The sequence below is a fragment of the Thermobia domestica genome, chromosome 1, assembly GCF_964235325.1.
Source record: "Thermobia domestica chromosome 1, izTheDome1.hap1.1, whole genome shotgun sequence".
NCBI lineage: Eukaryota > Metazoa > Arthropoda > Insecta > Zygentoma > Lepismatidae > Thermobia > Thermobia domestica.
Genome location: NC_137454.1, coordinates 292,528,757 through 292,556,729, shown reverse-complemented (window position 1 = coordinate 292,556,729; position 27,973 = coordinate 292,528,757). Strand labels below are relative to the sequence as shown.

Sequence of the window (27,973 nt, the reverse complement as noted above, 5' to 3'; positions counted from 1 at the left end):
TTTAAACTGACCATAGTCGACTACCTTCCAATTATATCTCTGTTGCTCTTGTTTATTATGTTTGATGCTAGCGTAAATTTGTCTCGCAGTCATATCTGAAAGCTTCTAATAAATAAACAAATTAGTTTACGAATTTGTATAGGACTGGTTGTCTAATGATAGGAATTAGAATTGATACTGTGCATTGCATTTTATAATTTTCAAGAGACATTCGATCATTATTGTTGAGACTATGGAGCCTTTTGCATAATACTTGTCGTCAGTAGCGCAACTAGGATTTTATTTCGGGAGTGGCCAACACTACACCTAGTACAGTAGTCTGCAAACGATTTGCTGCACCATCTCATATGAACAAAATTGAAAGTTTAAATTCTCCCCATCACAAGAAATGTAGTTATTTCTATTATTACCATGCCAAGACCCTAAAATAAAAATGCAAATTCTCAATTGAAGGGTTGAATGCAAGAACCAGGTAAGTCCACTTTTAGAATTTTTTCCGGAGCTGCCTGTTTGTTGTTCTAACTTCACGATGAACACTTATGTAGATACCTTCTTTGCATTATAACACTGAATATAATCATCGGATCCACATAATTCTTGCACACAATGTAGAGTAATCTTTTCCTACTGAAACATGTGAAAATATCAAATTCGCTAAAATATGAACCTACTTGGTTCTTGCATCCGACCCTTCAATTATTAAGACAATATTTCGCACGTGATGTCTCATGCATCAATGCAGGTTAAGAGCACTCGTCACGCTTGAATTATCAACTCCAATGCAACGGATCATAGTTTTATTCTAGATCATATAACATATAGTGTAAAATTCCGTGTTCATGAGTTTTCCTGTGTGCTAATTCTACTTTACCTATTTATAAACAATTTCTTTCAGTTGAAGGGTTATAAGAGTGAGAAAGTTAAAGTTGACATTTCATTTTCAAGTAGAATCGTTATTATAAAAATAACTATGTTTAGAAACAACGCGGAAATGAAATCAATATTGCATTTGTTTCTGCGCAAATTTCTGATAGTTTACAAAATGCTACTGAGATAATCAGTTCATGTATTTATTCCTTCAAAAAGGTATTTCTTGTAAAATCACATTATAGAGTACTTTATATACTGCACATATAATGACCTTGAGATAGTTTGCTGCTGGTATTTTCCATTGCTCATACATAGCACTACGGTGGGAATACCAACTTGGTAGCTAAGTTTTGCATATAAACAATATATTTTCAAATTAGTGACCTTGCAAAATGTTGGACATAACAAACAGTTCCGAAACTGTCTGAGGGCAGTAGAATTTTAAAATATCACAATTTTGCTCTTTCCAAATGTTTTATTATTATTATTATTATTATTATTATTATTATTATTATTATTATTATTATTATTATTATTATTATTATTATTACTGAAGTTTTCGTAGATTTCGAGTTTAGCTTCTATTCAGCAGTGAGGCTTTATGAGGTGTAAACCTACAGCTTACCGTTGGACCTGAACCACGTGGCAAACTCTGCTCCCGCCACGTGAACTTTGTGGTGGACAAACACCGTGTGCGTGAGTTTTCTCGGGGTTCTCCCGTTTCCTCCCACCTTCTTCATTCCACCATTTCATTCATTTCTTATAATCACCGTCTCCTTTAGCCTAACCGGCATAATCGTGGGACGTGAAACATAATAATTTCATTTTCATTTTTTTGAACCACGTGGCTCCCACAGGGAATCGAAGCCGGATATCCCTCGCCTATTATTTCTATTATTGTGAACAAGGTTATTCGATTGTTACTTGTACCTCTGTGAAATCTGATTAGAAAAATGTTTAGTAATTACTTGCACTCAGAGGAGCGTAACGAAGTATAGAATAGAAGGAAAAAGAGGAAGGACAAGGTGATTAAATTGATGGAAGAGAGTAATATTTATTTTTTTACACTTCAATAGAGATCTGGTACCTAAATAGTGTAAATAATTTATATTATGCTGTGCTTCATTATCAATGAAATTGGGGTCACGATGGCTGAGTAGTAGTGCTATTATCTCTGGTGCGTAGGGTCCTTTGTTCGATCCCCGACCAAGTAAGTTTGTGGTGGACAACATCGTGTCCATGGTTTTTCTCGGGGTACTTCTGTTTCCTCCCAGTTTCTCATTCCACCAACTCTTCCGTCACAATTCACTTGCTTTAATCATCGTCTCCCTTAGCCTAAAGGTCATAATTGTGAGATGTTAAACTGAAAAGATTTCATTTCATTTGCATGTTAAATCAGTGTGTCTCGCTTTAGGCTTACCAAAAGGTGGCAATCCTACAGATGAATCAGACGCTAAACTATAATTTAATTTTTGTTTACTTGAAATTATCCTTGTGACCGAACGTGCCCTCTCCGCTGCCGCACGGTCACCTTTGGTGTACTGGATCTCGGGTTCGATTCCGGGTGGGAGAGCCTTTGGAATTTTAACTGTCCTCGACGTTTGTGTTCATGTCCCTGTCGTAATTGGTTACTGGAAAAACGAGAAAAACGAGTAAAATGTAGTAAAACTTAAAGATAATTAGATAAAAACAACTCACTGAGGAAAGTTCGGTAAATCAGTAAACTTTCTTAAAAAGGAAGAAGAAGGAGAAGAAGCATAGCATAATTCCTAATACTCTCGCTTTGGTGCGAGCGGTGCTGCGTTCTATTCTCTGTGAGGATTCTCGGTTGAAAAAGTGTAACAGCATTTTCAGGCTAGCCATCCTGAGTGAAGTAGCCTGACATTTCCTCATTCACACTAGGCAAATGGCGGGATGGTACGTACACGTAGCATACCAGTCCCAGCCGCTTCTTTCCTTCACCAGTTTCCCGAATAGTGTGATCACCGAGGTACGTCATTCCTCATACGTGACAAGCTAACATGACCATAATTGCTGAAGGCCCAGAAATCTAATTCCTAATCTCAGTTCTTGAGATTGTCCTAGTAAGATCATGCTGTTTATGCTGCTGTCGTTCAAAGAATTGAATCTTTCCTGGCGACGTGATGCTAGTAAGTTTTCTCGGGCTGTCAGTCAGGTGAAAATATTGACTTCCGATCTTTCGAATGAGAACAATCCTTGAAGATGAATACAAGGTCTGCATTCGAAACGTCGGAAGTCAATAATTTCTCGTGGCTAATAGCCCGGGAAAACTTACTTTAAACAAATAGATAATTAAATTATATGAACTAGAAATCTTCATAAAGATATGTTATTCAAAAATATTTAAAACTATTAATCTAAAAGAGATGCAAACGAACTACTTTATTCATTTATTCAAAACGTCAATTACTGTACAAACATCATCAAGCTTTTTACGTAATAGAATCGTTGGACTTATTATCAGTAGTGCTAATAATAGATCGCTAAATTTCTTCTTACCTTAGTATGGGTTATGAATTTGTGATTTGCATTATTGTCAATCCGCATTATTTTCTTCAAGAATGTTAAATTGGAACTGACCTTTCGTCTTCTATACCTGTGGTGCCATCTGTTATCATCACGCGAAACTACTTGACCATTTCTGACCTTGATAGTACTTCCTTTCCTTCTCTTGCCGAGTTACTACCAAACCTGTAATCGATCACGCCATATACTCTCTGATTAATCGTAGTCATCTACACAGAGGATGCTTCAAAGTATATAGTACTTCGATTTCTTTTATATATATATATACAGTATAAAATCAGGATATAACTCCATTGATAAATGACTATATCACATCCCTTTTTTTTTAATCCTTAGCCGATGCGTTGCGTGGGGTCCCTGGTTCTATCCCACCTTGAGCCAAGTGTGTTTTGTGGTGGGCAAATACCGTGTTCGTGGGTTTTCTCGGCGTTCTCCCGTTTCCTCTCCTTTATTCATTGCATCATCTCATTCATTTCTCATCATCATCGTCTCCTTTAGCCTAGCCAACATAAGCGTTGGACGTAAAACAGAAATATTTTAATTTTTTTTTATTTCCTATTCTTAGTCGTTGTTCAAGTATATCGATCATGTGAAAAAATCCATTACTTTTTAATTGCGATCACAAAAGAGAGAGACAAGTAAGGGGAAAAATAAAAATGAATGTATTATGCCAGCTCTATCTCTGTCCAAGTTCGTGTTGTTTTGATTAGTGAATAACAGTTTGAAAGGTTTATGTAACTGTAATAATCGTATTCCTATTTCCACCCTATTGCTCACCACAATGTTCATAATTCCTTCTGGTACATCATCATGGGGCACAATTTTCTCTGTCTCTTCTCGCAATGCATTGGTTCCATCTGCGTAATTCATACCTACATCTATTTTTAATAATGCAGTGATTTATCTAAGAAGTGTCATCAAGAAAATAACTTAAAATGCTATTAGACTATAAAAAAAGTATCGCATCCTTTAGGTTTTGACGAAATTATTATTGTTAATTGAAATAATGCTTTCTCTATTGTCATATAATATGTCTTTTATGTAAATCATAGGTGTTCATAAAATAGTGCGTATCCTGTGAAAATTTGAGGACTACAACACTGGCTATTATTTTAATATCTTTTCACTGCTTCGAACGCAACAGCCACGTTGTACGACAAGAGTTCATTAATATTAGTATTATCGTAACAGAACAATTTTTGAGTTTTCCAGATTCCCATCATGTGAATTACAGAACATCATAAAACTACAAAACAGTGTTATCTTGCACGCCAGTCGATTTAATTAAGCAATACAGAGCAAGCAGTTCTTTGTGGTTAGCACATATGGCAAAAGTGATGTTCAGAGCTTCAGATTTAGAAATAATTTGTTGGAATCCACTGGTAGAGCAGCATTTTGAGACCACAAATGTCTTGTTAAGGAACATCTTTAATACCAGGAAACAGCCTTCCCAAAGAACACAAAACCATCATGAGCACTTCTTACTGTTCACAACAATGCTGTCAATTGTTAGGAATAAAAGGAACTTTTGGTGACCAACTGAAGGCGGCACGTCCTTTATGAAGCGAGGGTGTCAGTGATAGATTCTAACCAGTTTTCTTCGCATGTGACAATCGCTTGACACACGTGTCATATCACTTCTGTTTGGAGGCTTTGTTCTAAGCCTTCACGAGGAATCTCCCTTTTGCAATCTGCACTTCCTAGCTGCACACACAAGCGATTCTTTGAAAATAAAGAATTTCGGCATCTTCTGTTCCCATACATGCAGATGTAGCTTAGCTATTAGGGAAGTTGGAAAATTCTGTTTCTGTTGTGGGCGAACAGAAAGAGGGAAGTTAGGCTTTGTGTGTCCATTTCCTAGCATTTAAACGAAATAAACGTCTGCTTACGGTAAGCTATTATTGTCGGCAAAATTACTTTTATACAAAGATGTCATGGTCGTGTATACTTACATAAGGAAGAGCTCGTGTCTATGTATTATACACACGTGACATGTTATGCATTAAAATGGGATGAGAATTTAATTTTCCCATTGCTGATTGTGAAACAATTCTTAAACTTTTTTTTAAAAAACATATTAACACTTCCTTGGTTATTTATGAAGATTATGAAATGAGAAACATAGAGAATATATCTATAACAGTCTAACGGTTACAAAATACTATTTTGTACGCGACTTTGACGTGGGAGATTCGATTTCATTTCCCGGTGGGAGCTCATATGGTTCCGATCCCATGTTAAGCTGTAGGTCCACGTCTCATATTGCCTAGCTGCTGAAAGGAAACGCTAAACTCAAACTACAATTTAAAAAAAAATATACTATTAAAAAAAGATTACGAGTTCTATCGTGATAAGTATAATATTAACTCCGGAACCCGAATGCCCAACTTGGAATCAGAACGAAAAACTCGATTAAATTTCGCACCGAAATCCGAATTCCCAGCTTGTGTATGCAGACACCAGAATCGCCGGAAACTCAGTTACCTTGTGTTATCATGAGAAGTAATTCTCCTTCCAAGAAAAGCAACAGTCATTCTCCTCCTCCTTCTGCCTCCACATGCGCTATCGTCATTAAATACAAGTGTTCATATATTTGATTTTTATTAATTTATACTTTTATTCAAACTTTAAAATCTTGTGTACATACGGTTAAAATCATTTTGAAATATAGAGTTTGTGAGATCCAAGAACGGATTAATCAAGTTTTTATCATAAAGATCTCCTCCCTTTGCTCCTCCCGATGTGAGTCAACACAGAAACATTCTTGCTCACATGAGGAATCAAATCTGGGACTGTGTGCGCTAATTATTTGACATGAGAAGAATCAAGTCGTTAAGGAAAGATATCACTTCATTTGCTATTACAGATGAACATCTGAAAAATGCTCTTGATTAATATTTGTCTGGTTTCGGTAAATTTTGTTACTTCTATGCACCACTATTACTTGTAAGTCTTACGTTAATCGATTAGATTACAAGTGCTGGTTGCTTTTCTCTCAGCTACCGTCAACTCAGCTTATTAATTTCAACATTGGAAAGTAATGTAAAGTTAAGCTTAATTTCGTTCGGTATTTCCGTTGATTTATATAAGCTATCATTGTTTTGTGTGATAGTTGCATTGTGCATCCCTGTTTTCATACTGCTGTATTCGTGTTGGTTGGATTTGAATTTAGCGTCTCTTTCAGCACCGTGCCTATATGAGATGTGAAACTACAGCATAGCGTGTTTTCCAAACCACATAAACTCCCACTGGGAATCGAACTTGTGTCCCTCGCGCGGAGAATGTGTACGCTAACTATAGAGCCACGAAGGAGTTCTCGCAAGTAATTAGTGTTAACAGCAAAGCGGACAGCGCTGGAAACCGATTCGCTGCCCACCCATCATCTAGTTGAACGTAAAGTCATCTTTGCCGCCAGAGTCTTCGTGATGTGTAGTAGCAGAGAGTTAAATAATAATAATAATAATAATAATAATAATAATAATAATAATAATAATAATAATAATAATAATAATAATAATAATAATAATAATAATAATAATAATAATAATAATAGAATGGGTACAACTGGGAAGGTATTTCAACATATCGAGCGACTAAGATGTAAAGTGATAAATGAAAAAGAAAGAAAGAAAAGAAAATGAATCCGAGATCGTTCGCGAAAGAAAGAAATTCTTTCCAACATGAAATATAGAACTATTTTTCATCACGTGGGTGAATGTGGATGGTGTGTTCGTGTGTACATATACGTACAATATAGAAGGAGAGAGAGAGAGAGAGAGAGAGCTCGAAAGGTAGAGGAGGGGGTGAGGCTGTAAGTGCACAACCATAGCAAGTTAGTCCCTCATTTATTATCACCTACCTCTGACTTTTACATGTCATTAACTCTTCCCGTGAGTAAGAGGAATGGTTCCTTTGGTCCTTTGCGAAACGGAACCAGCCTATGCATATAACGAGAAACTTTTCAGGGATCAGAATGCGAGTAGACTTCACAGAGAGGGAAAAAAAGAAAAAAAGAAACACGAAAGATAAAAAGAAAGAATACGAAAAACAGAGGGAAAAACTAGTGAAGTGGTGAGAGAAATGGTACACTTATACGACGAAGAGCGGAGAATAGAAAAAGAGCGAAAAAAAAAGAATTGGAATAGAGAAGAATTCCAATAAAAGGAAATTTAAATTCACTTAAGTTATTTCCAATGAAGGTGCTTGATCTGAATTCTTTTCTATTCACAAAAATGTCTTTAGTCTTCGTTTCAGTTCTTTCCCTCATTAATGTGGGAAATTCCTTTGGATATTGTATGTTATAGACATGATTTGTTGAACTTATCAGTCACATACAGTACACTGCGTTTCCAACGGTGATTGGGTAAGAACTAAAAAAACTGGGATATTGAAATGCGAATAAAAGTTTATTTAAAATAGGAGAAAAAATATAAGAAGACGCAGCTTTGAAGCAAATTAAGTAATTACCTCGCTTCATGTCGCATGGGTATCGTGATTACGACTTTTTTTAATACTTCTGCATGCAGAGTATAAAATATTACATAAAAACAAGGTAAGTTAAAATTCACTCATTTGCTCATAGATATCAGATGATTGACAAATACATCAGTGGATAGAATTTCCAGCATGCGAGGTTATGAGCACCATTCATTTCAGTATTGAATAACGTCCCACGAGAGGTGAGATAGAATTTTTGTGACGTATACGATTGCCTATGGATGAGACGAGACAGATTTTTTGGGAAGAGTTATGATACTTGAGAGAGCTCTTCCAATAAAAACAAATACACTTCCGAGAAAAGACATCATTTTCACTTGTCAATTCGTAGGCAATTCTATTAGTAACAATATACGAGACGAGACGGAGTCCTACCAATAGAATCAAATTTTTCGAGACGAGATATCGCTGTCACGTGATGTACTGAGGCAATTGCCGTTTATAATAATTCTCATCGTGCCCCTTGTCTTTCTACAACAAACACTACACATATCTTAAGCAGTTGTGTAACATTTCAGGATATTAGTGTTACAAACTGATATGTTTTTGTATTATAAATAGGATACGCGTTGTACTGAAACGTGCCTTACCAACTATTTTCAATAATATCTAATCCAAAGGGTTTTACTTGATACAAAGTATCGTAAACTATGCTACTTTATTACTCTCTATACATTACTCTGGACTTAACATTATTCCTTGAATAAGTGCTTTTAACTTAATGGATACGACAATGGTTAACATTTCCGATACTCGTTTCGTTCCTTCAATCCACATTTTTTAAATAATAAAAAAGGGGAATCTATCGTTCCTTTTCTTGCTACCTCCGAAAAAAATACTACCTCGGTATTATGCCGTCCCTTATATGTTGTTCTTTTTTTTTTTCCTTATTGCTATCAAGCGCTGTATCTATTCACAACCATCTTCATCACTTACACTGCCGCTATTCTGTCCACTTGGATAAGTCACGTGTCAGTGGTTTAATAGCTTTTTATGTATTTCCCTATGAAAAACCTTTGAAAGATTAAAAAAAAAAACGAAGAAAGAAAACAGACTATCAGAAAATAAAGCAAAAAAAAAAAAAAATCACTTTCTTCGAACTCTTGACATTGACAAAAATCATTGTTGAATGAACCTATTATTCAATATACAACAGTATAAGTTTATCGAAAAAAAAAAAAAGTTAACTCATGCGCTCTCAATGTTATTATTATGACGTTTTTCGCTGGTCTTACTATTGCCTCTATTTAACGATGCATTCACTACAGGATTTAATCTCCGAAAGCTTCCCATATTTTTTTTTTTTTTTTTTAGTTGCTTTATTCTAATTTGACTTGGTTATTTGACATTTAATTCGTCGATTTTTAACTTAATTCTAGTTTGTAATTAGCGTAGACCTACCTGTATAATGTTAATATAAAGATTTAAAAAAAAAAAAACTGTACTGTGATTTGTCGGATTTCTCTGATTACACAGACGATTAGAACGGTGGCCCAGCAGTTGCCAGTGTGGCGTGCTGAGTGATCTGAGGTGTTAGGCTGACGATCGTGAGATCGAAATAATTGGGGTTCTACTTGCTCTAAAGACAATGGAATTTTTTTTTTAACTGTCCTCCAAATGTCTCTATTCGTGCCACTGTCATATTGTGTTAAGTTGAAAAGTGATTAATTAATTAATTTATCTGTTTATTTAGTTATCAACACAACAGGCAGATGCCCAATTAGTGTTTTGAAACATTACAATATATATATATATATATATATATATATATATATATATATATATATATATATATATATATATATATATATATATATATATATATATATATTACAACAGTTTTTTTAAGTGCTTATTGTGCAAATATCAATTTTATCATGTTTTTGACATTAATTTGTCGTAGACAGAACATACTCTCCATATTGGTGACTTCAACGTTATGTTGATTCTCGACTTTTCACAATAGAAGATACCTGTATTATTAGCTCTAGTTCTAACTAACGGAACATGGAAGTATAACGTTGATATAAAGTTTGAACAATCGAATTAATTTTGAATTATTTTTTCTGGAACTCCTGATAACGCAAAATACTTGTCTCATTTAAATTCTTCATGGACAATTGAGTGCTTGAAGATCATGGAGACAAATGTTCCAGTTGTTTGTTGTTGTTGTTTTTTTTTAATTAAAAAAATTGGTAGAACCCTTACCTCCGATGCGGTGTCCCTGTTTCGATCTCAGGTCATGTGAATTTGTTGTGAACAACATCGTGCCCGTGAGTTCTCTCTCGTTTCCTCCCACATTTTTACTCCACTAATCCGTGAGACGTAAAACTAACAATTTCGTTTCATTTTTGATACACAATATTGTGGAGGATATTTACAATCTATAATAACAAACATGATTACAACAAAAGTACGCTCATAGCCTGAAAATAAATTAATATAGATTTTGTGTGAGGGAAAAAAAATAATAATCAATATATCTAAGACTTTCAAAAGAGAGAAGTCTTAGTAAAGTAATTTACAAGTGGATAACTTTTCAAAAAATCAGAGGAGAAAACAAGAAATGTATTGCTTGAAAGCCCTCCTACTTGGTTTGACCTTACTAAATTCAATAGGAAGTTGCTGTAAAAGGTATATATATCCAGAATACAAATGGTTTCTGGTACCTGACATGGATATTCCTCCTAAAGTTCTTAAATAGCTACCTGAGAAGAACGATGAAGTCGGCATTGAGTCCCGCGGTGTATGGTTTTTCAGTTCACAAAAGTCTAACACCTTTTAATAAGCAAGAAATAACGGTCGTCAAGAGGAATGATGGAGTCAAAAAGTTGGTTTCTCTCAATGACACTCAATGAACAGCAACGACAAGCTTTGCTTTTCATTCAATGGGTTCAGCTGCTGCAAAATACAGACCCCCACCTCTTCTACTACAATGTTACCATCCTACACGGATTTTCTCTAACGACTGTTGCTTCATGAAATCCAACAATCTTCACATTTTGTAAAATTCATTATGTTACCTGTGTCTGTATAGTCAGTGTCATTAGGTTAAACAAATAATCTGTTCATGATATTATGAAGTGAAATGAAATCTTTGAGTTTTACGTCCCACGGTTATGCCCAATTAGGCTAAAGGAGACGGTGATGATGAAAAATGAATGAAATGGTGGAATGAACAAAGTGGGAGGAAACGGGACAAGTTCGAGAAAACCCACGAGCACAGTGTTTGTCCACCACAAAGTCCACACGGCGCGAGCTGGGATTGTACCAAGCACCGGAAGGCCGGTCTACCACTGAGCCACCGCACCTCATGATATTATCTCAATAGCTTACGCATACATAGAAAATTTCTTTTAGTCCTCCTTTAAAGAAAAAGTAGTAATTAACCCTTTTAAAATCTTTGAATCATGAAGTGATTAAGACTGATTAATGATGATTAACTTATATTAATATGGAACTAACGTGTACTTAATTATCTTAAGTAATTTCCCACCACCACTAAGGCCATGTGTTAGTGTTTGAATATGAAAACATACTCTCTCTGACACACCCTCTCTCTCCTCCTCCAAGCCTGATTGGCTACAAAAGTGATTCGAAAAACTTTTTTACTAACCATACTTGAACGAAATTTGGAATATATACATAGTCTAGAACATGGAGTACTTGTTAATGTATCTTTTGTTGTTGTTGTTTAGAAAAATAAAATAGAAACTGTTTTCGGGAAAATTCCCAAATCTCTCCCATACTTATGGAACGTGACACATTCTTACGGTGTCAGTCGAAAGTCTCACTCTTTTAAAGACTATATGTACGAACTATGAAGTTAAGATAAATAGGATACGACCAACGGCTTCCTAAAAGAGAGTCTACGATTTCTCGGAAACCCTCGTACTTTTAAATACGTTAAAAGTGCTAACTATTCAAGCGTTATTTATTTGCTACTGTGTTGAAATTCTTCGTATTGATTACTACTGTAACATTGCTATAAATTGTGTTAAATGGTACGTATTTGTATCTAAGTTAGTTGGTTAGTTTGAAGTTTTAGCGTACCTTTCAGCATCGAGACTATACGAGCAGTGGACCTACATCCTAACGTAGAATCCAATCCTGCAATCGAACCCGGTCTTCCACGTTGAAGGCGAGAATGCTAATTTTAAATGTTGCCGTGCATGCACAAACTTCAGGGCAACAAAGAGAGAAATGTATTTACTGTATCTACAAAGCTTGGCTCAGTGAAACCCAGGCAAATTCTGGGATAGCATGTAGATCTTGATCAACTTCTAGTTTTGTTCTTGATCTTTAGTTGCTGTTATTTTCAGTAAAATAATAATAATAATAATAATTTTGAAAGTTTTGATAATAATTTACACAATTCTACCCTAAAAGGCACGTGCACCGCCTTCATAAATTTGTACACCGCAATAACAAGAAATTCTTACAGCTGTTTTCTTTATTATTATTATTATTATTATTATTATTATTATTATTATTATTATTATTATTATTATTATTATTATTATTATTATTATTATTATTAATATTATTATTTGTGTGACCACTTACAAGATTATATATATTTTAAAACAAAATAAAACTTAATCCTATAAAGCTTTACTTATGATTAAATTTCTTACTATCTGTTTGGATCTTTTTCTGAACAATGAGATAGCAATCTTGTTGGCATCGCTTGTTCCTGCTTGACAATATTGTTCTTTTGGAGCACCTCCCCTGCTGATCAGTGAACCTCCACAACCCAACCTGAATCATTATCCAGAGCCTGGTCTTTTGTGTATGTGCTCCTGACTTGCAATGAACATTCTTTTGGCTGTAGCAGAAAATGCCTGCATGTGTCCTGGACTCTAGTTAATCATTCTGTAGAAGGCCACTCAAAGAAGTGTTTACTGGCTTATTTTGGGGTTCGTGGATGTTCCATTCCTCTGGGTCAGAAGGAAGGGGTTCTTCTCCAACAGCTTTCTGCGTACTCTGGTTTCTACGCACTAACAAAAGGAAATGATACAGATACAAACAGAAAAAGGAAGGGAGCGGTCTCTCTCCCTATTTTATACGAAATGTTGCTTATCATCACATTAAGAGTCATCAGCAGTCAAGCCTATCATTATTGTAATACCTGTTCCACAGTTGTTGCTCATTAAATCAATATTTTTCATCAAAAGTAACGTTTGTTGGTTGCGTGTTTCGTAGTTTAACGCCCCTTTCTAACACTAAGACTATATGAGACGTGCATATGCAGCTTAAAGTGGGATCCGAATCATATAAGCTCCTACCAGGAATTAAATCTGGTTTTCTAGTCTAGAAGATACATACGCTAACTATATATTTAGAAAGAGCTCAAAAGTAATGTTTGCATATGCTAGAAAGTAATCTGATTTTGCTGTTCATACCTCTTACATGGCTGGTTAATAAGACTATATATGGTACCAGAACTTTGGAACAAGAGGTTAAAAAAAAAATCCCATGTTCAAGACTTGAGATATTGGTCTGGATTCCACATATTTTGAAGGAACTTAGAATGTAACAAAAAACAAGCTTAAAATTCAAGATTTAGCCCTCTGTCTTTAGCTGGTCTTGTAGCTGGCGCATGTGTCTTGCATGCGTGTGGTCCCTGGTTCGATTTCTGGTGGGAGAGCTTTTTGGATTCCATATCAAACTGTATATCCACATCTTTACAACTTCATTTTTGAAAAGTGGCCACTAAACTTCAACAAACATCAATAATAATATGTTGAACGCGATTTGGAATCGATATACTTTCAAGAGATTTCGATAATTTTGCAACGAATGATACGGAAATTTTGATTCAAGATTGAAACGTATTTGGATTCCACATTCAATGAATTTGGATAGATACACACTTCAAGTGTCCGAATACTCCAAAACTGTTCTAATTCTTTCCATGGTCATGTTTCAGTGGAGCCCGGGGAGTCGGATAATCGACATATCAGATATTTCTCCAGGAACATTAGTTTTGAAAGATTTTCAAGGATTAGGGGAAAATAATCATATTCTTTCATTGTTTTCAATGTGAAAGAAAATGAATAGGCATACAGACTATATGTATGTTATTCTGTAAAGGAATAAGTTAAGTTTATAGTGGGTCGAGTCTGAAGAATATTGGTCTGAAGTCTACTATCGTCTCTTAAAATGATATTTCACTTTCAGTTTTAAGAGGGTTAGTTTAATGTCTTGATTGAACGAAAACGAAATAATACGTTACCCAACTTGAAATAGTGATCCTACCTCGTGTCGGTTATAACAAAATTAGCTGCGATAGAGAAGTTGAGGAAGAAAGTAAAAACAATAGCAAAGATGAACAATCTTAAGAAGAAGTTTAAAGATGATAAAGAAAGCCAAAATTTCTCATTAACCTCTTGTTTCAGAGAGAGAACGTTTTTACGGGTGAAGTACCACTCATTACTTGGAAGACGATACGTACTTAATGACCCATGCATTACTTAAAAGTGTCTCATCAAAGAAATAATATTTCCCCATGTTTTGTGATTCGTTGATGATTAATCACTTTTCCAGCCCAACCCCACATTCTTCTCCTGCCCTTGTTATGTAAAAATGTATTTTAATTATTTGCTTATCCACTAGGCAACAACTACTTCTAGTTCTCCCTTTTTCAAATTATTTTCGATTTGAAAGGATCAGAATTATATTTCTTATTAATTTGTTTAATTTATTAATACAAACAGTTGGAAAGATCGGAATCTCCGTATTTTTGTTTTTTATTCGTACTCATTGTTACGATTTCTCCTTTATTTATACAGTAAAAAATAGCGTCTTTGGTCACATCTTTATTTTGACTACCGTCTTAATCTGCGTTACATTTATTGAACTTGATATGAACTAGTGCTGTCTAATTTTTGTGGCATTTGCGGTTTTCCGTTTTTGAGAAAACCGGTTTTCTAAAAACTGAAAACCGCAAATGCGGATTTCAAAACTGAAACTGCAAATGCGGTTTTCAAAACTGAAACTGCAAATGCGGTTTTCGAAACCGAAATCGCAAAAGCGGTTTCTTTAAAACCGACATTTCGGTTTTATGAAATGTCACTTTTTTCAAAACCCGGGTTTTCCAAAAACCGATTTCGACTGCACTAATATGAACGCATAAGTTCATATACAGGGTGTTTCAAAACAACAACAATAATGTTTGGGGGGTGATTCCTGACACTAAGATAAGACAAAAAGTATAGAACAACCTGGGTGCAGAAATCCGTCATTTCGGAGTTATAGGCTGCCGAAAACATGAAAAAAATGAACTTTAAAGATCCATAGCTTAAATATTATGGGACCTACCGTAGTCGGGTCAAGACTTCACCTAGGAATTAATATGTGCGCTATCAAAAAATATATGTTTCAGAATTCTGTGGCACTCACGCAACAATTTTTATAGAGGGAGTTTGGTTATGAGCACATAATTTGAAGTACCCATCAACTACATAATATGTGTGTGTATATATGTCTGTGTCATCAGATTTTCGCATAGAAAGGAGCCGAGATCCACCAAACTTTGTATACAGGTATCTCTTCACCATATCGTTTATTTATTTATTTATTTTTACTAACGATTGAGGCGGGTCAGCCGTTCTGGAGGTTCAGAAATTATACAAATTTCCCCTAAAGTTAGACAACCAACACTACTCTACTGTTTTGCAGGTTGCGTACTGCTCAGTCCATGCTAGAACGAAGACTTATGCTAGTAGAATTATTTCTTATTGTTGATTGACTTATATTTACGTTCTCGTCTTTTGTCAGCCAATACAAGGCGAGAGCTACAGTTTAAAGTGGAATCGGATTTACTGTAGTGTGTTTGATGCTATTCCATCAGGAATCGAACCCCAAACTTCATGTTCGGAAACCACACGCCCTAACCATTAAATCAGCTAGGATGATTATATTTCTTATTGTTATTTTGTAATTTGTGCACTTGGTAAGCTATACAATTTCTGTGAAACAAGAGGTGGGCAACCTAAGTAGACAGATCTCACCCCTACTTGTATTTATTTTAAAAAAAGAACAGTTAATTATTATAACAGATTCAAGTTTTTAATATACACTATTGCTTATGAACGATATTGTTTATACAGGTAGAGAGGCAATGCAAATATAGATGCTGTCACTGAAAGGCGTTGTTTATTGCTTGTCGTGGTAACACAAAACTGTTCGATTTTATCGTCAAACAGCCAAAGTCCTGGTAAAGCAAAAGAATCCTCATCACAAAGGAAAAAAGAAGAAATGAGAGGAATTATTCTGTAAGAAAGCCCATCCTTCCCCCTTCTCTTTATTTGCTCTTTGTTTTTATCAGCCCTCACGCACAGGTCGATAATTGCGTTGAATATTATACCAAGAGATGTTTCGGAGAGCTCTGCTGAGGAACATCACGAACCACGAACTAACAAATGATTGGAATCACTGCAGTTTCTTCGCGCGAATCGTTGCAACTGATAGACTATCCAGTTCTCTGTCTCCTTCTCTCAACCATTTGTGATAATGGAAAACAAAAGCAGAAGCGAAGCATCACTAAACTTGAAAATTGTGTGCTTCGTTTATTTATCGTTTTCTCTTTCCCCCACCCTTTACATACAGTTCTCTTGTCTTCTTAAGAAAAGAAAAAAAAAAACAGAAAGAAAACGAATGTCTGCACTTCTAAGCTTATCAAGGCAAAATTACGTTAGAAGCTATACTACTACCACAAGCATATAATGAGCTAAGCAAACTATAAAATTAAGATACAAACGAGATAGGAGAAAAAGGATATTAAAGTTATTTTTGTAATTTATTTTAATTCTAAATATTTCCAAATTTTTGGATTACGCAAGTAATCAAAACGAATATTTTTACAATAAACCATAATGGTAATAACATAATTTTTGGATGACTGGGAAATTTATTACGAATATAATATTCAGTACAACAGTGCTACTTCATTGAAGTTTATCCATATTCAATGCTCAATAACTGTTGATGATTTGATGACTGATTTAACGTCTCTTTTCAATGTACGGGCAATATGACACATAGAAGTAAATCTTAACTTGTAATCCGAACCGGAATCGAATCAGCATCTCCCATGTCACTACACAATAAAATCATTTATTAAGAAGGAAAAGCGGAACCGTTTTGTGATCCACAAAATATCACAATTGAAAAAGAAGAGTGATTTCACCTTTTATACGATTAATAACATGGAAGTTTTTATGTATTGGAACACATTTGATTGTGCTTTGTACGTACTATGAGTGAGAACTCAGGATCGCAAGGAAGAAGCAATTAGTTGATGAAGGACGGACTAGGGGCACATATTCTCTCAATCTTGTTGATTTTTCTTACTTCTAGTGTTGAATTTTTGCTTTTTAAAGTATATAGGAAAGAAGAAACATGAAAGTTATTTGTGTACTTTAGTTAGAACACACTCTCATCATATTTATTAACATACACCGATGTATTTGTCTTTCCATTGATTATAGTCTGTTGATCTTTAGAAATATAAATAAAGTGAAGATGACTACGTGATAACTGACTTAATAGAGCCAGTCATTTCCAGCTCAATGGTCTATGACACTACTGATTGCTGCTCCTGTTCGTTGTAAGCCGAATGGAGTGAACAAGGAGCACACAGAATAGCATTGATTTTTTTTTTTTTAAAAAAAGCAACGTTGATAGTCAAAGAGGGACTTCGATGCGTACTCGATTATTTTGAAAATAAGCTGCTTGTGGACATATGAATAAGCGTGTATTCCCAATTCTTGTTTTACTCCATTGCGTGACACATAATTATAGCGCGAACGAAAAATCACATGAATTCAGATTTTTTAAAATTTACTTAAAGTTGATATACCTAAGTTTATGCAAGTATTTTATTTTAAATTTTGTACGGAAATTTTGAACAATTTTGACAAATTCAGCTATGTCTATCAATAGCTTCATTTAGAAAATTCCGAAGATCCAATATTTCCTAATATAACCTGTAATACTACTTCAGTATTCAGTTTTTATAAATACCGTTTATTCTTTTCTTTACTCAAATTCTTTCTTCGCCACTGAAAAGGAGCAAGGGGCGTTTGTTTCTTTGACGCATAATCCTCTTATTTTCGTCATATGTTTCTAACTTCCTTGGATACAATAGATCCTGCAAGGAACACATACATACCTGGTTTTTCCAACAGCACAGACCTTCTAGTCTCCCACAGAATCAGTTTACAAGGTGGGCAACTCCATGAAAACACTTTCCCAAGATACGTGTCTGCAACCTAAGATAGCTTCTTTCAGAATTCGGCGGATTTCTTGTTTCTTTGGTGGCTGTGAACATCCTTCGGTTGCTCACAAGAAGGGAAAGTGATCTGCTGGTGGTAGCATTAGGTTTCAGGAAACCTGAAGTAAACTATACTTCTTTTCGTGTTTATTATTTTTTTTTTTTTTTGCAACATACAACTCTTTTTTTTATTTCCTTGTTTTATATTTCATTTCATTAGTATATTCTTAAATGTAGTATTTATTTCAAACTCCTTTTAAATGTCAATCATGTTACGTCACTTTTGTATTCTTAACATGATATCGTGTTGAAGGGTACGAGTAAGCTATATGTGAAAACAGTAATTCATCGGAAGCTTTTGCAGAATAACGACATTACATAAAAGTATTATTCAACATTGCAACAGTATTTTTTAATTATATTCCTGTTAAATCTATGTAATTTGTTTAATTTCATATTTCAAATATTGCAGCTAGCAATTCACGTTAACAGAAAACTGTTAATAACGCTATATTTATAGCAGATTAAACATAAAACACAATGAAAAGCTGGGGAGCTCGATGGCGTAGTTGCAGAGCGCTTTTCTCTGGTACGAAAAACCCTTGATTTCATTCAGGTCATGTGAATTAGTGGTGGACAACATCGTACCGGTGAGTTCTATTGAGTTATTCCGTTTCCTGTCACATCCTAATTCTCTTTCATTAATTCCCGTTCATAATTATTCACTTACATTAATCACCCGTCTCCTTTAGCGGAAATAGCATGATCATGGGACGTAAAATTAGAAATTTCATTTCATTTCAGAATGAAAGCTCCAGATTCCAGGTACAATAGAGGATTGATATGACTCAAAACCAGGGCACAAGGCTAGCGAGATGTCATGGCGTTAGTGTTTAGCTATAATGCATAATACATTGCATTGTAGGGAAAGGAGCCGAGACCCACCAAAATTTGTAGATTCACCAGATCTATCCAAAATTTGTAGATTCACTTCACCAGATTTATCCGCAGTTCTTTTTTGTTTTCAATTTTCGACTTGATGGAGCGATTGGGACGGCAAAGACGTTCTGGAGGTTCAAAAATTACATCAGATCATATTACCTTTAGTTAGACAACCTATATATTTCTAGTACCCTACTGTTTTACAGGTTGCATACTACTGTCAATGCTAGAGCGGAGACTTCTGCTAGTATTAAATACGATGATCATAAGATATGTAAATATTTCTTATTGTTGATTGACTTACATTTATGTTCTCGTGCTTCGTCAGCAGCGAGTTAATACAAAACTAGAGTTACAGTTTAAAGTGGAATCTGAACTACTGTGCTATCCCATCAGGAATCGAACCCGACACTTCATGTTTGGAAGCCACACGGCCAAAGGTAGCCACTAAAACTGTATATATAATTAGGAAAGTTCCAGATTGCCCACAGTTGTTAGTTTTATTTTCTAGAATCATTTTTTACTTGAATGATGAGAGGAATTTTTTTCTTGAAAGAAGTCGGTCAAGTTCTATATATTTAATTTTTTCATGCTTTTGCTTAGTAAGATTGAGGAAATATTAATAAAAGTGAAAGGAGAAATTCGAACCCTGGCCCTTCCGATTACAATGTGAGAATGCTAAAAGTTTACTTACACCCGCTCAGTTAATCAATGTAACGAATTGCTCACGTAACAGGATTTTTTTTTTAAGTTATCAGAAGTTGTTTTATTTTTTTAAAAAAAATAATCCCAGTGTTAGGCGGAGCAGATAGCGTAGAGAAAGAGAAAGATCGATAATGGTAAAGAATGTGAAGAAATGCTAGAGGGAGCCTCACTTCCTCAGCATTCTTCTCATTTCAAGAACGCGCTCTGCTGGAGAAACGAGAGAGAAGCTGTTGAAGGCAGTAGTTAAAGAATTCACGTGACCTTAGGTCAACACGTGTTTATAGGGTCAGGAGAGAACGAGCATAAAGATGCGTCCTTCTTCACACGCTGTGCTCCACTGGTGCGAAATCCACATACTCCCACTGCCTCCCTATCGTCGTCAGCTGCTGGTTGGCATCTCTCTGTGATTGAGATGCGTCTCCATAGCAACGGCGTCAGGAATCACCGCCACGCACGGGTCGAAAGCAGCGATTCTATACCCCCTCGCGTAAAAGGCTCCGCCCCGTTTGTGATACCACGTGATCTTTGACGGCGTCGTTGCGAACCAATGGCGTCGATCGTGTTAAGAACGGCGGCCATGGGAGACTGGGGGGCTAGAGGGAAGAAAATACTGTGGATCAGGCTCCACCATGGCGGTCGTTTGCCATTGGCGGAAAAGCTGCGAGGATTAAAAGAGAAACCCCCTCAAATCCGTCCACCAAAATCTCTGCCACCACCTCCCCCTACCACCACAAACACTTTTATCACCACCAGAGGACAGGAACGGGGGGTTGTGGCAGGCGGGGATCTCATTTTTGGGGGGATTTTGGGAAGCTTTCCTCCCTCCCCACCTCATTCAGTGTGTGTCTGAGTGTGTGTGTATCCACGTTAAGCTTGTGCAGGGGTCCGTGGCTATAATCACATCAGAAATCACCTCGTCGGGATCAGCCTGGCTGCAACGGGAAGCAGTGTTTGTCCTACGCCGGGTCGTCGGTTCATCGGTATTTTCTTCGCGGAAACTCCAGAGGACAAAGATCTTGAGGAATTGAGGGGGTCAGCAACTAGAAAGGATAAGGCCTCGGGCATTTGGGTGCTGCAAAATTCGCCGTGCCCTTCAATTATCGTCAATATTTAAAAAAAAAAAAAAAAAAAAAGTTTAAGAAGAAAACAATCGGGAAATCGGAGGTCACCAGTATCAAATAAACAATTCGAAAGAAAACACATGATCTTTGTTGTTATTGTGTACAAGTGTCGCTAGTTTTGCCAGAACCTTAAAGTGACTTCAGTTAGAAGTAAACAGACTTAATATCAAATTTATTTTGTAATATATTTATATTTATTATTTATCAAGTGTATTTTTATAAAAGGAAAACAAAACTCGATACGTCCGTAAAACGTTGTCAGTTGGAGCAGTGATAGGACTGTTATTCGTCATCATTGGTTTAATTGTTGAATCAAGAACTTTGTGAAGCGGTGTGTTTGATCCTATCACATCACCACGCTGGATCCCTCAAACTTCGGACTCTTCTCATTTCGACCGCCCGTCATGGATCTCACCACCGCATACCGGTACAACCAGAATATGATGGAATATTATACGTGTAAGAGTAAGTTTTATTACACCATATTAGCGAATCCTTATAGAATTTCTTTTCTATTATAAACCATCCTTGTCAGTGTAACAATGCATGTTATTTGCAATCCAATGTTGCCTTCCATTTTTTTTTAACTTCCTGTACCACGTGGTGTCGTGTAATGTTTTGTTTTACCAAGTAGAATGTGTAAGTTATTTTAGTCCTACTATTATTTGTGTTCTTACGTCATATAATGTTTCTTTTTTCTAATTTTTATTTAATAAAAAGAGTATTTATAGACAATTCATTTTCGGTTTGCTTGCTAATTGTGATGAGATTCAGTTCAGAAATGTTTCCATCTAAACGGAATCCTGTTCATTCTCAACACAGCAAACTGCTAAATTTTATTTCTTTTAGATAATTTTTTTCATATTCTAATACCTCTTGAAATTCTTACTTATTACAGAAAAGAAAAGTAATTTTGTTAAAATTTTTGCTAGTGAGTGATAATATGTATAGTCCCACAAGATAAATTCCGTCTCCTTTAGCCTAACCGGCATAAGCGTGGGACGTAAAACTCAAAGATTTCATTTCATTTTCATAAATAGGATTTGTGTTTCAATATAGTATTGAAAAGTTTAATTTATAAAATGTTCCTGAACGTAACTTTAACTGTATTCTTTTCAAAAATCTGGAAATTTTGAAACGTTTGGCTGTGCATGGACTTAGTGATTTATTTAGTTTTCTTTTTACAAAGTATTATAATAATAAATTCCAATTAATTAGATATTTTCAATAACAATAACCACATTTTGATTCATCTACTCACTCTATTTATTTATTTGCTATTATATTAGCCTATATTTTATTTAGGACTTTCAACGTCCGTACATGAATTCCTTTCTTTTTCTTGAAATTTTAATCGATGCCTTTTTTGTTACAATCAATTCTACCTTGATATATTCCATGTTTCGGGTTATATGAACAATTCTCTTCAAATTAGTGTATCTCACTTTTCTTGTCATTTATAATTAACTCCTTCTTCTTCTTATTTTTTTTTAAAAACAAACATTTATCTCTAATCAACATGAACAAATAATGAATAAATATGTAAGAGGTATACTCCGTTTTCTGTACATTTGGGCATGGTATTTGTTTCTACACTATTATCACAATTATAGATAAAAGTAGAGAAATAAGATTATTGGACAGGTGGATATCGATCTATAGTCTACCGAAAAGTTGTCCTACAACAAAGCTATCAAAGCAATTTTAAGAAGTAGAACATTACTTTCTGGAGATTTGCAGTAAAGATTCCAAAGCTTCCTATGCTTTAACAAACAGTTTATAATATAGTTTCAAAAATTTGTTATACATTTAAGATGTACATGGAAAGAAGTTAGGAAAAGCATTACTTTTTGATATTTTCTGATTTTTCGCTATAGTCATTAAATACACATCAATAATATGTAACAAAAACCTTTTCAGAACTATGCTATGAACTATGTCATAAAAATTCACTAAAAACTTTCCCTAAGTAGTGGAGATTAGTATAATAATAATAATAACACTAATAAGTCATCCCCGCTGGTCTAGTGATTTCGTGTCCCCCTATAGTTCTGGATTCAGTTCCCGCTGAAGGAGACTGAACGCAAATTCAGATTCCATTTTAAACTTAAGTCCACGTCTCATATAGCGTCGGTGCTCAAAAGACACTAAATTTCAACAAATAAATAAATAAATAAATAAATAAATAATAATAATAATAATAATAATAATAATAATAATAATAATCGAACGGTGCTAAGTTCGATTTGGTGTGAGAATATATTTTCAGTATTTGCTCAGTATTGAGGTACAATTGCAGAGATACTTGAATTCCGGTCTTGAAAACCAGAAATAACAGCAATGAGAATCGATGAGCTGACCACACAACACCTAGTAAAAGGAATGTGTTATCTGGTTGCCAATAGTTAGGCTTCTATCCTTACTATAATAAATTAGATCTAGCATCAAACACAGAAATATAAATCGGATTAGGTATAGACGTAAATATTTTATAGGCAATTAGAATATTTCTTATTATTATATTGTATTTGACTCTTACAATATTGGATTTGTGAAGATTAGTCACATTGACAGTTTTATGATATAATACAAAATTGTTCATTGCTTATTCTATTGACTGGCCTAGGCCTTCTTTTTCTTTTCCGTCATTCAAACATGTTGCATGGAATTGGCTTCTTTAAGAACTATAGTAAATATGAAATGAATAGACAAAAATAGAAATGTACTAATTCGCTATATAACGTTACACATGGAACATATTTTTGACTCCAGTAACGCTTCCCTAAGTTTACAATCAAGAAATTGTAGTCTCTAAACGTTTCTTAAAAGTGCATTAAAACACTCCATGGTGTTTCTTGCATTTTACTTGGCACATACTGTTTAACACAGTAGAAGTGATTTAACTGATAGATTGGTGTATTATCGTATTGCAATTACGTAATTTTCAGGATATTGTTTCTTGGTTTTATTCATATCAATTCCATCACTGTCAAAATCATAAATAATCCATTTCATACAATAAAGCCTATCATATATCGTTTATACTTGTATCAAATATCTATTTGATGCACTTTTTATTTCGTTTATATCAAATTTAACAAGCCACTCTTAAAGTGGTTTCTTATTTTGTTTTATAGATATCTTGATTTTATTTTCAAACTAACTATATTCTCAATCACATGGGACTCATTTTTCTCCTTGACCAATCAATCAATACGCAACTATATACTTCAAGACTTATTTATTTATTTATTTATTTGATTCGCTGAAATGTAAGGTTTGACTCAATGGTAGAGATGTTTTTTCGCCAAATGTTCAATAGATCTGTCAGCATTTTACAAAGCAAATATCTAGGCAAGATTGTATTTTTCATGTACAATTTAAAACTTATAGTTTATATATATATATATATATATATATATATATATATATATATATATATATATATATATATATAACTCTGGAAAGCTTGGAACGTCCTGAATATCCAGGATTTGTCCAAGAAAGGCTATACATCTCCATGTGTGCTTTTGTATCATGCTTCATCGCATTCATTTCTACATTATATAAAATTTCACATTTGCAGTCCTCGTGTAGTTAATAAATTTGAAGTTTCTCCTAAATATTTCTATCTGAAAGACAAACACACTCGTAGCGTAGCACACACACACACACACACACATAATATATATATATATTAAGTAGCACTTGGCTATATTATGATTGCAATGTGAATTTTATGTGAAACGAATACTTAAATTAGGCTTGATTAGGGTTTGGCGTCCCCTTCAACATTCAATGTATTTAAGAAGATTGGACCTGCAGCTCAATGTGTTATCCGAATCTCGTGTGCTCTCACCAGGAATCGAACCTGTATGTCCTGTATCGGAGGCGCATACGGTACCCATAGAGTCACGAGGGAGTTAGTAAAAATACGTCGAAGTATTATGATGTATTGTGCAATTCATAAAGTAAGTGATTAAAATTAATAATGTGCTGGGGCTCGTACACAACAAATCCTGAGTTCAATCATTACAGTACGTAGCTTCTCCACGTTTTTATGGTCTGGATTTAATTTCCGGTAGGAACTATGACTTTATTAGCTTACACAATGTGTGGCGGCTGAAGAGGGAAGAATTAGAATCTGCGTACATTCTAGGATGTGATTCTCCGTAGAGTCAGGAGATTTTCAGTCCAGCATCGTGAAAAATTGGAGAGGTATTAAATATATCGACATGCAATCTAGAAATGGTTAAAGTAACCTGATGTGCTGACCACATATCGCAAAACTAACAAATTTTTGGTCAGCTAAAATTCTTCACCGGATGAAACTTCAGAGGAAATTATCTTAATAATTTGTAATACACTCAATATATCTTCCATATTCCGAACACTTTTACGAGTCGTGATGTGTATAAAGTACATTTGTTAACATAAATAAACAATGAAATAATTATTGACGAGGATAAAAATGATGGAACACCTTAAATATTTATTTATGGTAATGGACTTTGCTGTCATGACTTGTTGTTTCTTATTATAGACATTTATCCTAATGTCCACCATTCATTGATCGTATTTTTCTTAACAACTCTTTTATCTTAACGATTTCCTTTCATTTGTACTTTTTTTTTATATTTAAAAAGAAAACCCTTACTTCTTCTCCTTTAGTAAAAAAGAACTGTAAGATCTTCACACCTTACGCTCTCTTATCCGACCAAACTATGTTATGCCTGGTTTACTAGGCTTTCTTGTGTCGATGAAAGTGCTGCACGAGGTCCGTAACTTAATTATGAAGCCGGAGAATGCACGCGCACAGAAAAGGCTCTGAAAGAAACCAGGCTGAGACGATCTAATTTACTGGAACCAAAATGGACAGGCAGTCGTTGGTATTCCAATCGCATCCCAAGTAATGGAACAGTCGAAGAAGGGAAAAGTGAAGAAAGAAAAAAGAAGGAATGATAGAAAAGAGGGAAAACTCCGAAAAGGGAGGGGGAGTAAAATTGAAGGGTACAGGGGATGTGGGTGCGTTCTGAAGAGAGCAAAAGGATTTTTCTGGAAAATCTGAAAGAATTGAAGAGGAATAAGGTTTGTTATTTGGAAGGCAGCGGAGAGCGGTGCAAGAAGACAGACATCTGAGTCAGTCAGAAGGCTGGTTCTATATCACCCCACTTCTGGATCCTTTCTCAGAAAATGTGGTTTTCTGTCCACGGAATACGTAGGTAAAGTGGATTGGCATAGTAGGAAAGGAAGGGAAGAGATCGTTCGGCAAGAGAGAAGCTGAGGAATTGAGAGAGAGGGGGGAAAGGCTTAAAAGGGGGCACCATACTTAGAAACCGTTGAAGTTTCCTGAAACTCCGTTCTGGAAGAAAACAACTCCAGAAAAAGTAAGACGGAAAGCTAACTTAGAGGTTTCCTAGATTCTCAAACTAGTCATTTTCAGTCTTATTAAGATGCTATAGAAGTCTCTGCTCTCCCCCTTCCTCTTCTACTCCCACCACCTCTTCATTTTTTCTTTCTTGTCTTGGCTTCTTCGTTTCGTCAAACTAAGTCCATTCTTTCTTGGCTTCTCCTCCCTCTAGTAGGGGAAGTTCTTTCGAGATACAGTTCTCTCAATACAGACAATGTATCGGAGTGTGTCCTTCCTTGGAACAACTCAAACTAAGGAAATGTCAGAATTGGTAATGTAAAATTTATTTCTATTGTAGAATAGTTCGTGACAGTATGTGGTCACTTCGGTCAATCGCCCTGTCTATCTGATGCCGCAAATACGTAAAGTGAAAAAAAGGGCATTTCTGTAAAGAATGGACTGCAACTACTTAAGAATTCCCTTCTTACTATCTTACCACCCTCTACAAATCCTATTGACTTACACACTACTTTTGTGTGTGTGTATATATACAACAAAGAAACATATATATATATATATACGTACATTCACTTACGGAAGACAGACCCCTTGCCGGGACCCACTCACAATGAAACGGATCCCAGCGTCTTGGTCAGCCAGTCAGTTAGAAACCTTCCTTTGACTCACACTGAACTCAAGTGACAGTGCACTTCTTGTAAAGCAAGACACGTTTGTCTATATTGTTCTTCTGTTTACCTGCATCGTATTACCTTTTTGAACGTGTATCTACTACCATAGTGCGTGTATCTGAGCATGTGCAAGTGAATTTTGTGTTTCTGTATTTTTCAGCACTAAAAATACAACTCTACATACATTCTTATGAAAGAAGTATGTAAACTTAGATGTAAATTAGATACCTGAGAAACTCAACAAGTCTCTGAATACTAGAATGGTTACTTTCTATTTTGCTAGGGTATACTGTTTCTACTACAAGGACATTTTGTCTTTTTTTCTGCAAAACTCTAAAAGAACAAACCATAAGAAAGTGACAGTCAGAGGGAGAACATTGTTAGTTGTCAACTAAAACATAATTGGTATTTTATTCATATCACTGACCAATCCATGGATTTCTATCCGAGAGCAAGCGTAGCGGCAAACTATTACGGATATTTTTTGGATGTCCAGCGAACTATTCTAAAACTAGGTATGATTCTATAAATTACTGTATAACATTTTTTATTACCGATTTGTCATTAGTTATTTCATTTTGATGAATATCGACAATTGACTGGGTTTTATTTTAGTATATTATTATTATTGCTGTGTTCATGACGAGGACAAATGGCTTCGATGACGTTCTCATTAAACAATATTAATCATTAATTTACTTTTTTTTTTTTTTTGGTCGAATTAGTTCAAAGAGAAATTCCCAATATAGCATACTATTGGTTATGAAATTATAGAATAAGAACACGGTCTCTTCACGTACAGTGTCTGTTGAAATAGCCGGTGATGTAACAAAGGGGGAAACAAACAAGGCTTGTGCCCCGGGCGCCGGATTGGGGTGAGTAAAATTGGCCAAATGTTTATTTTTACTATAAGGCAAGGAAAAGAGTTATAGCAAACTAAAGATCATTTTAAAAAATACCTCAGAAACTTAAC

The 27,973-nt window shown here is 35.0% G+C and overlaps 1 protein-coding gene across 16 annotated transcripts in view; it reads left to right on the top strand.

Moving 5' to 3' along the window:
* Positions 1-27,973, top strand: part of sv (paired box protein shaven) — a 390,766-nt gene that overhangs the window by 215,197 nt on the left and 147,596 nt on the right. The window contains exon 1 of one of the 16 annotated variants that reach the window (XM_081726749.1): positions 20,537-21,420. The exons of 12 other annotated variants lie outside the window; for them this stretch is intronic. In XM_081726749.1, the coding sequence (XP_081582875.1) occupies positions 21,366-21,420 (55 nt within the window). In that variant the 5' untranslated portion in view covers positions 20,537-21,365. Of the gene's footprint in view, positions 1-20,536; positions 21,427-27,205; positions 27,516-27,973 lie in introns of those variants that run through there. 3 more of the 16 variants (XM_081726745.1, XM_081726766.1, XM_081726740.1) reach the window with 3 other exon arrangements.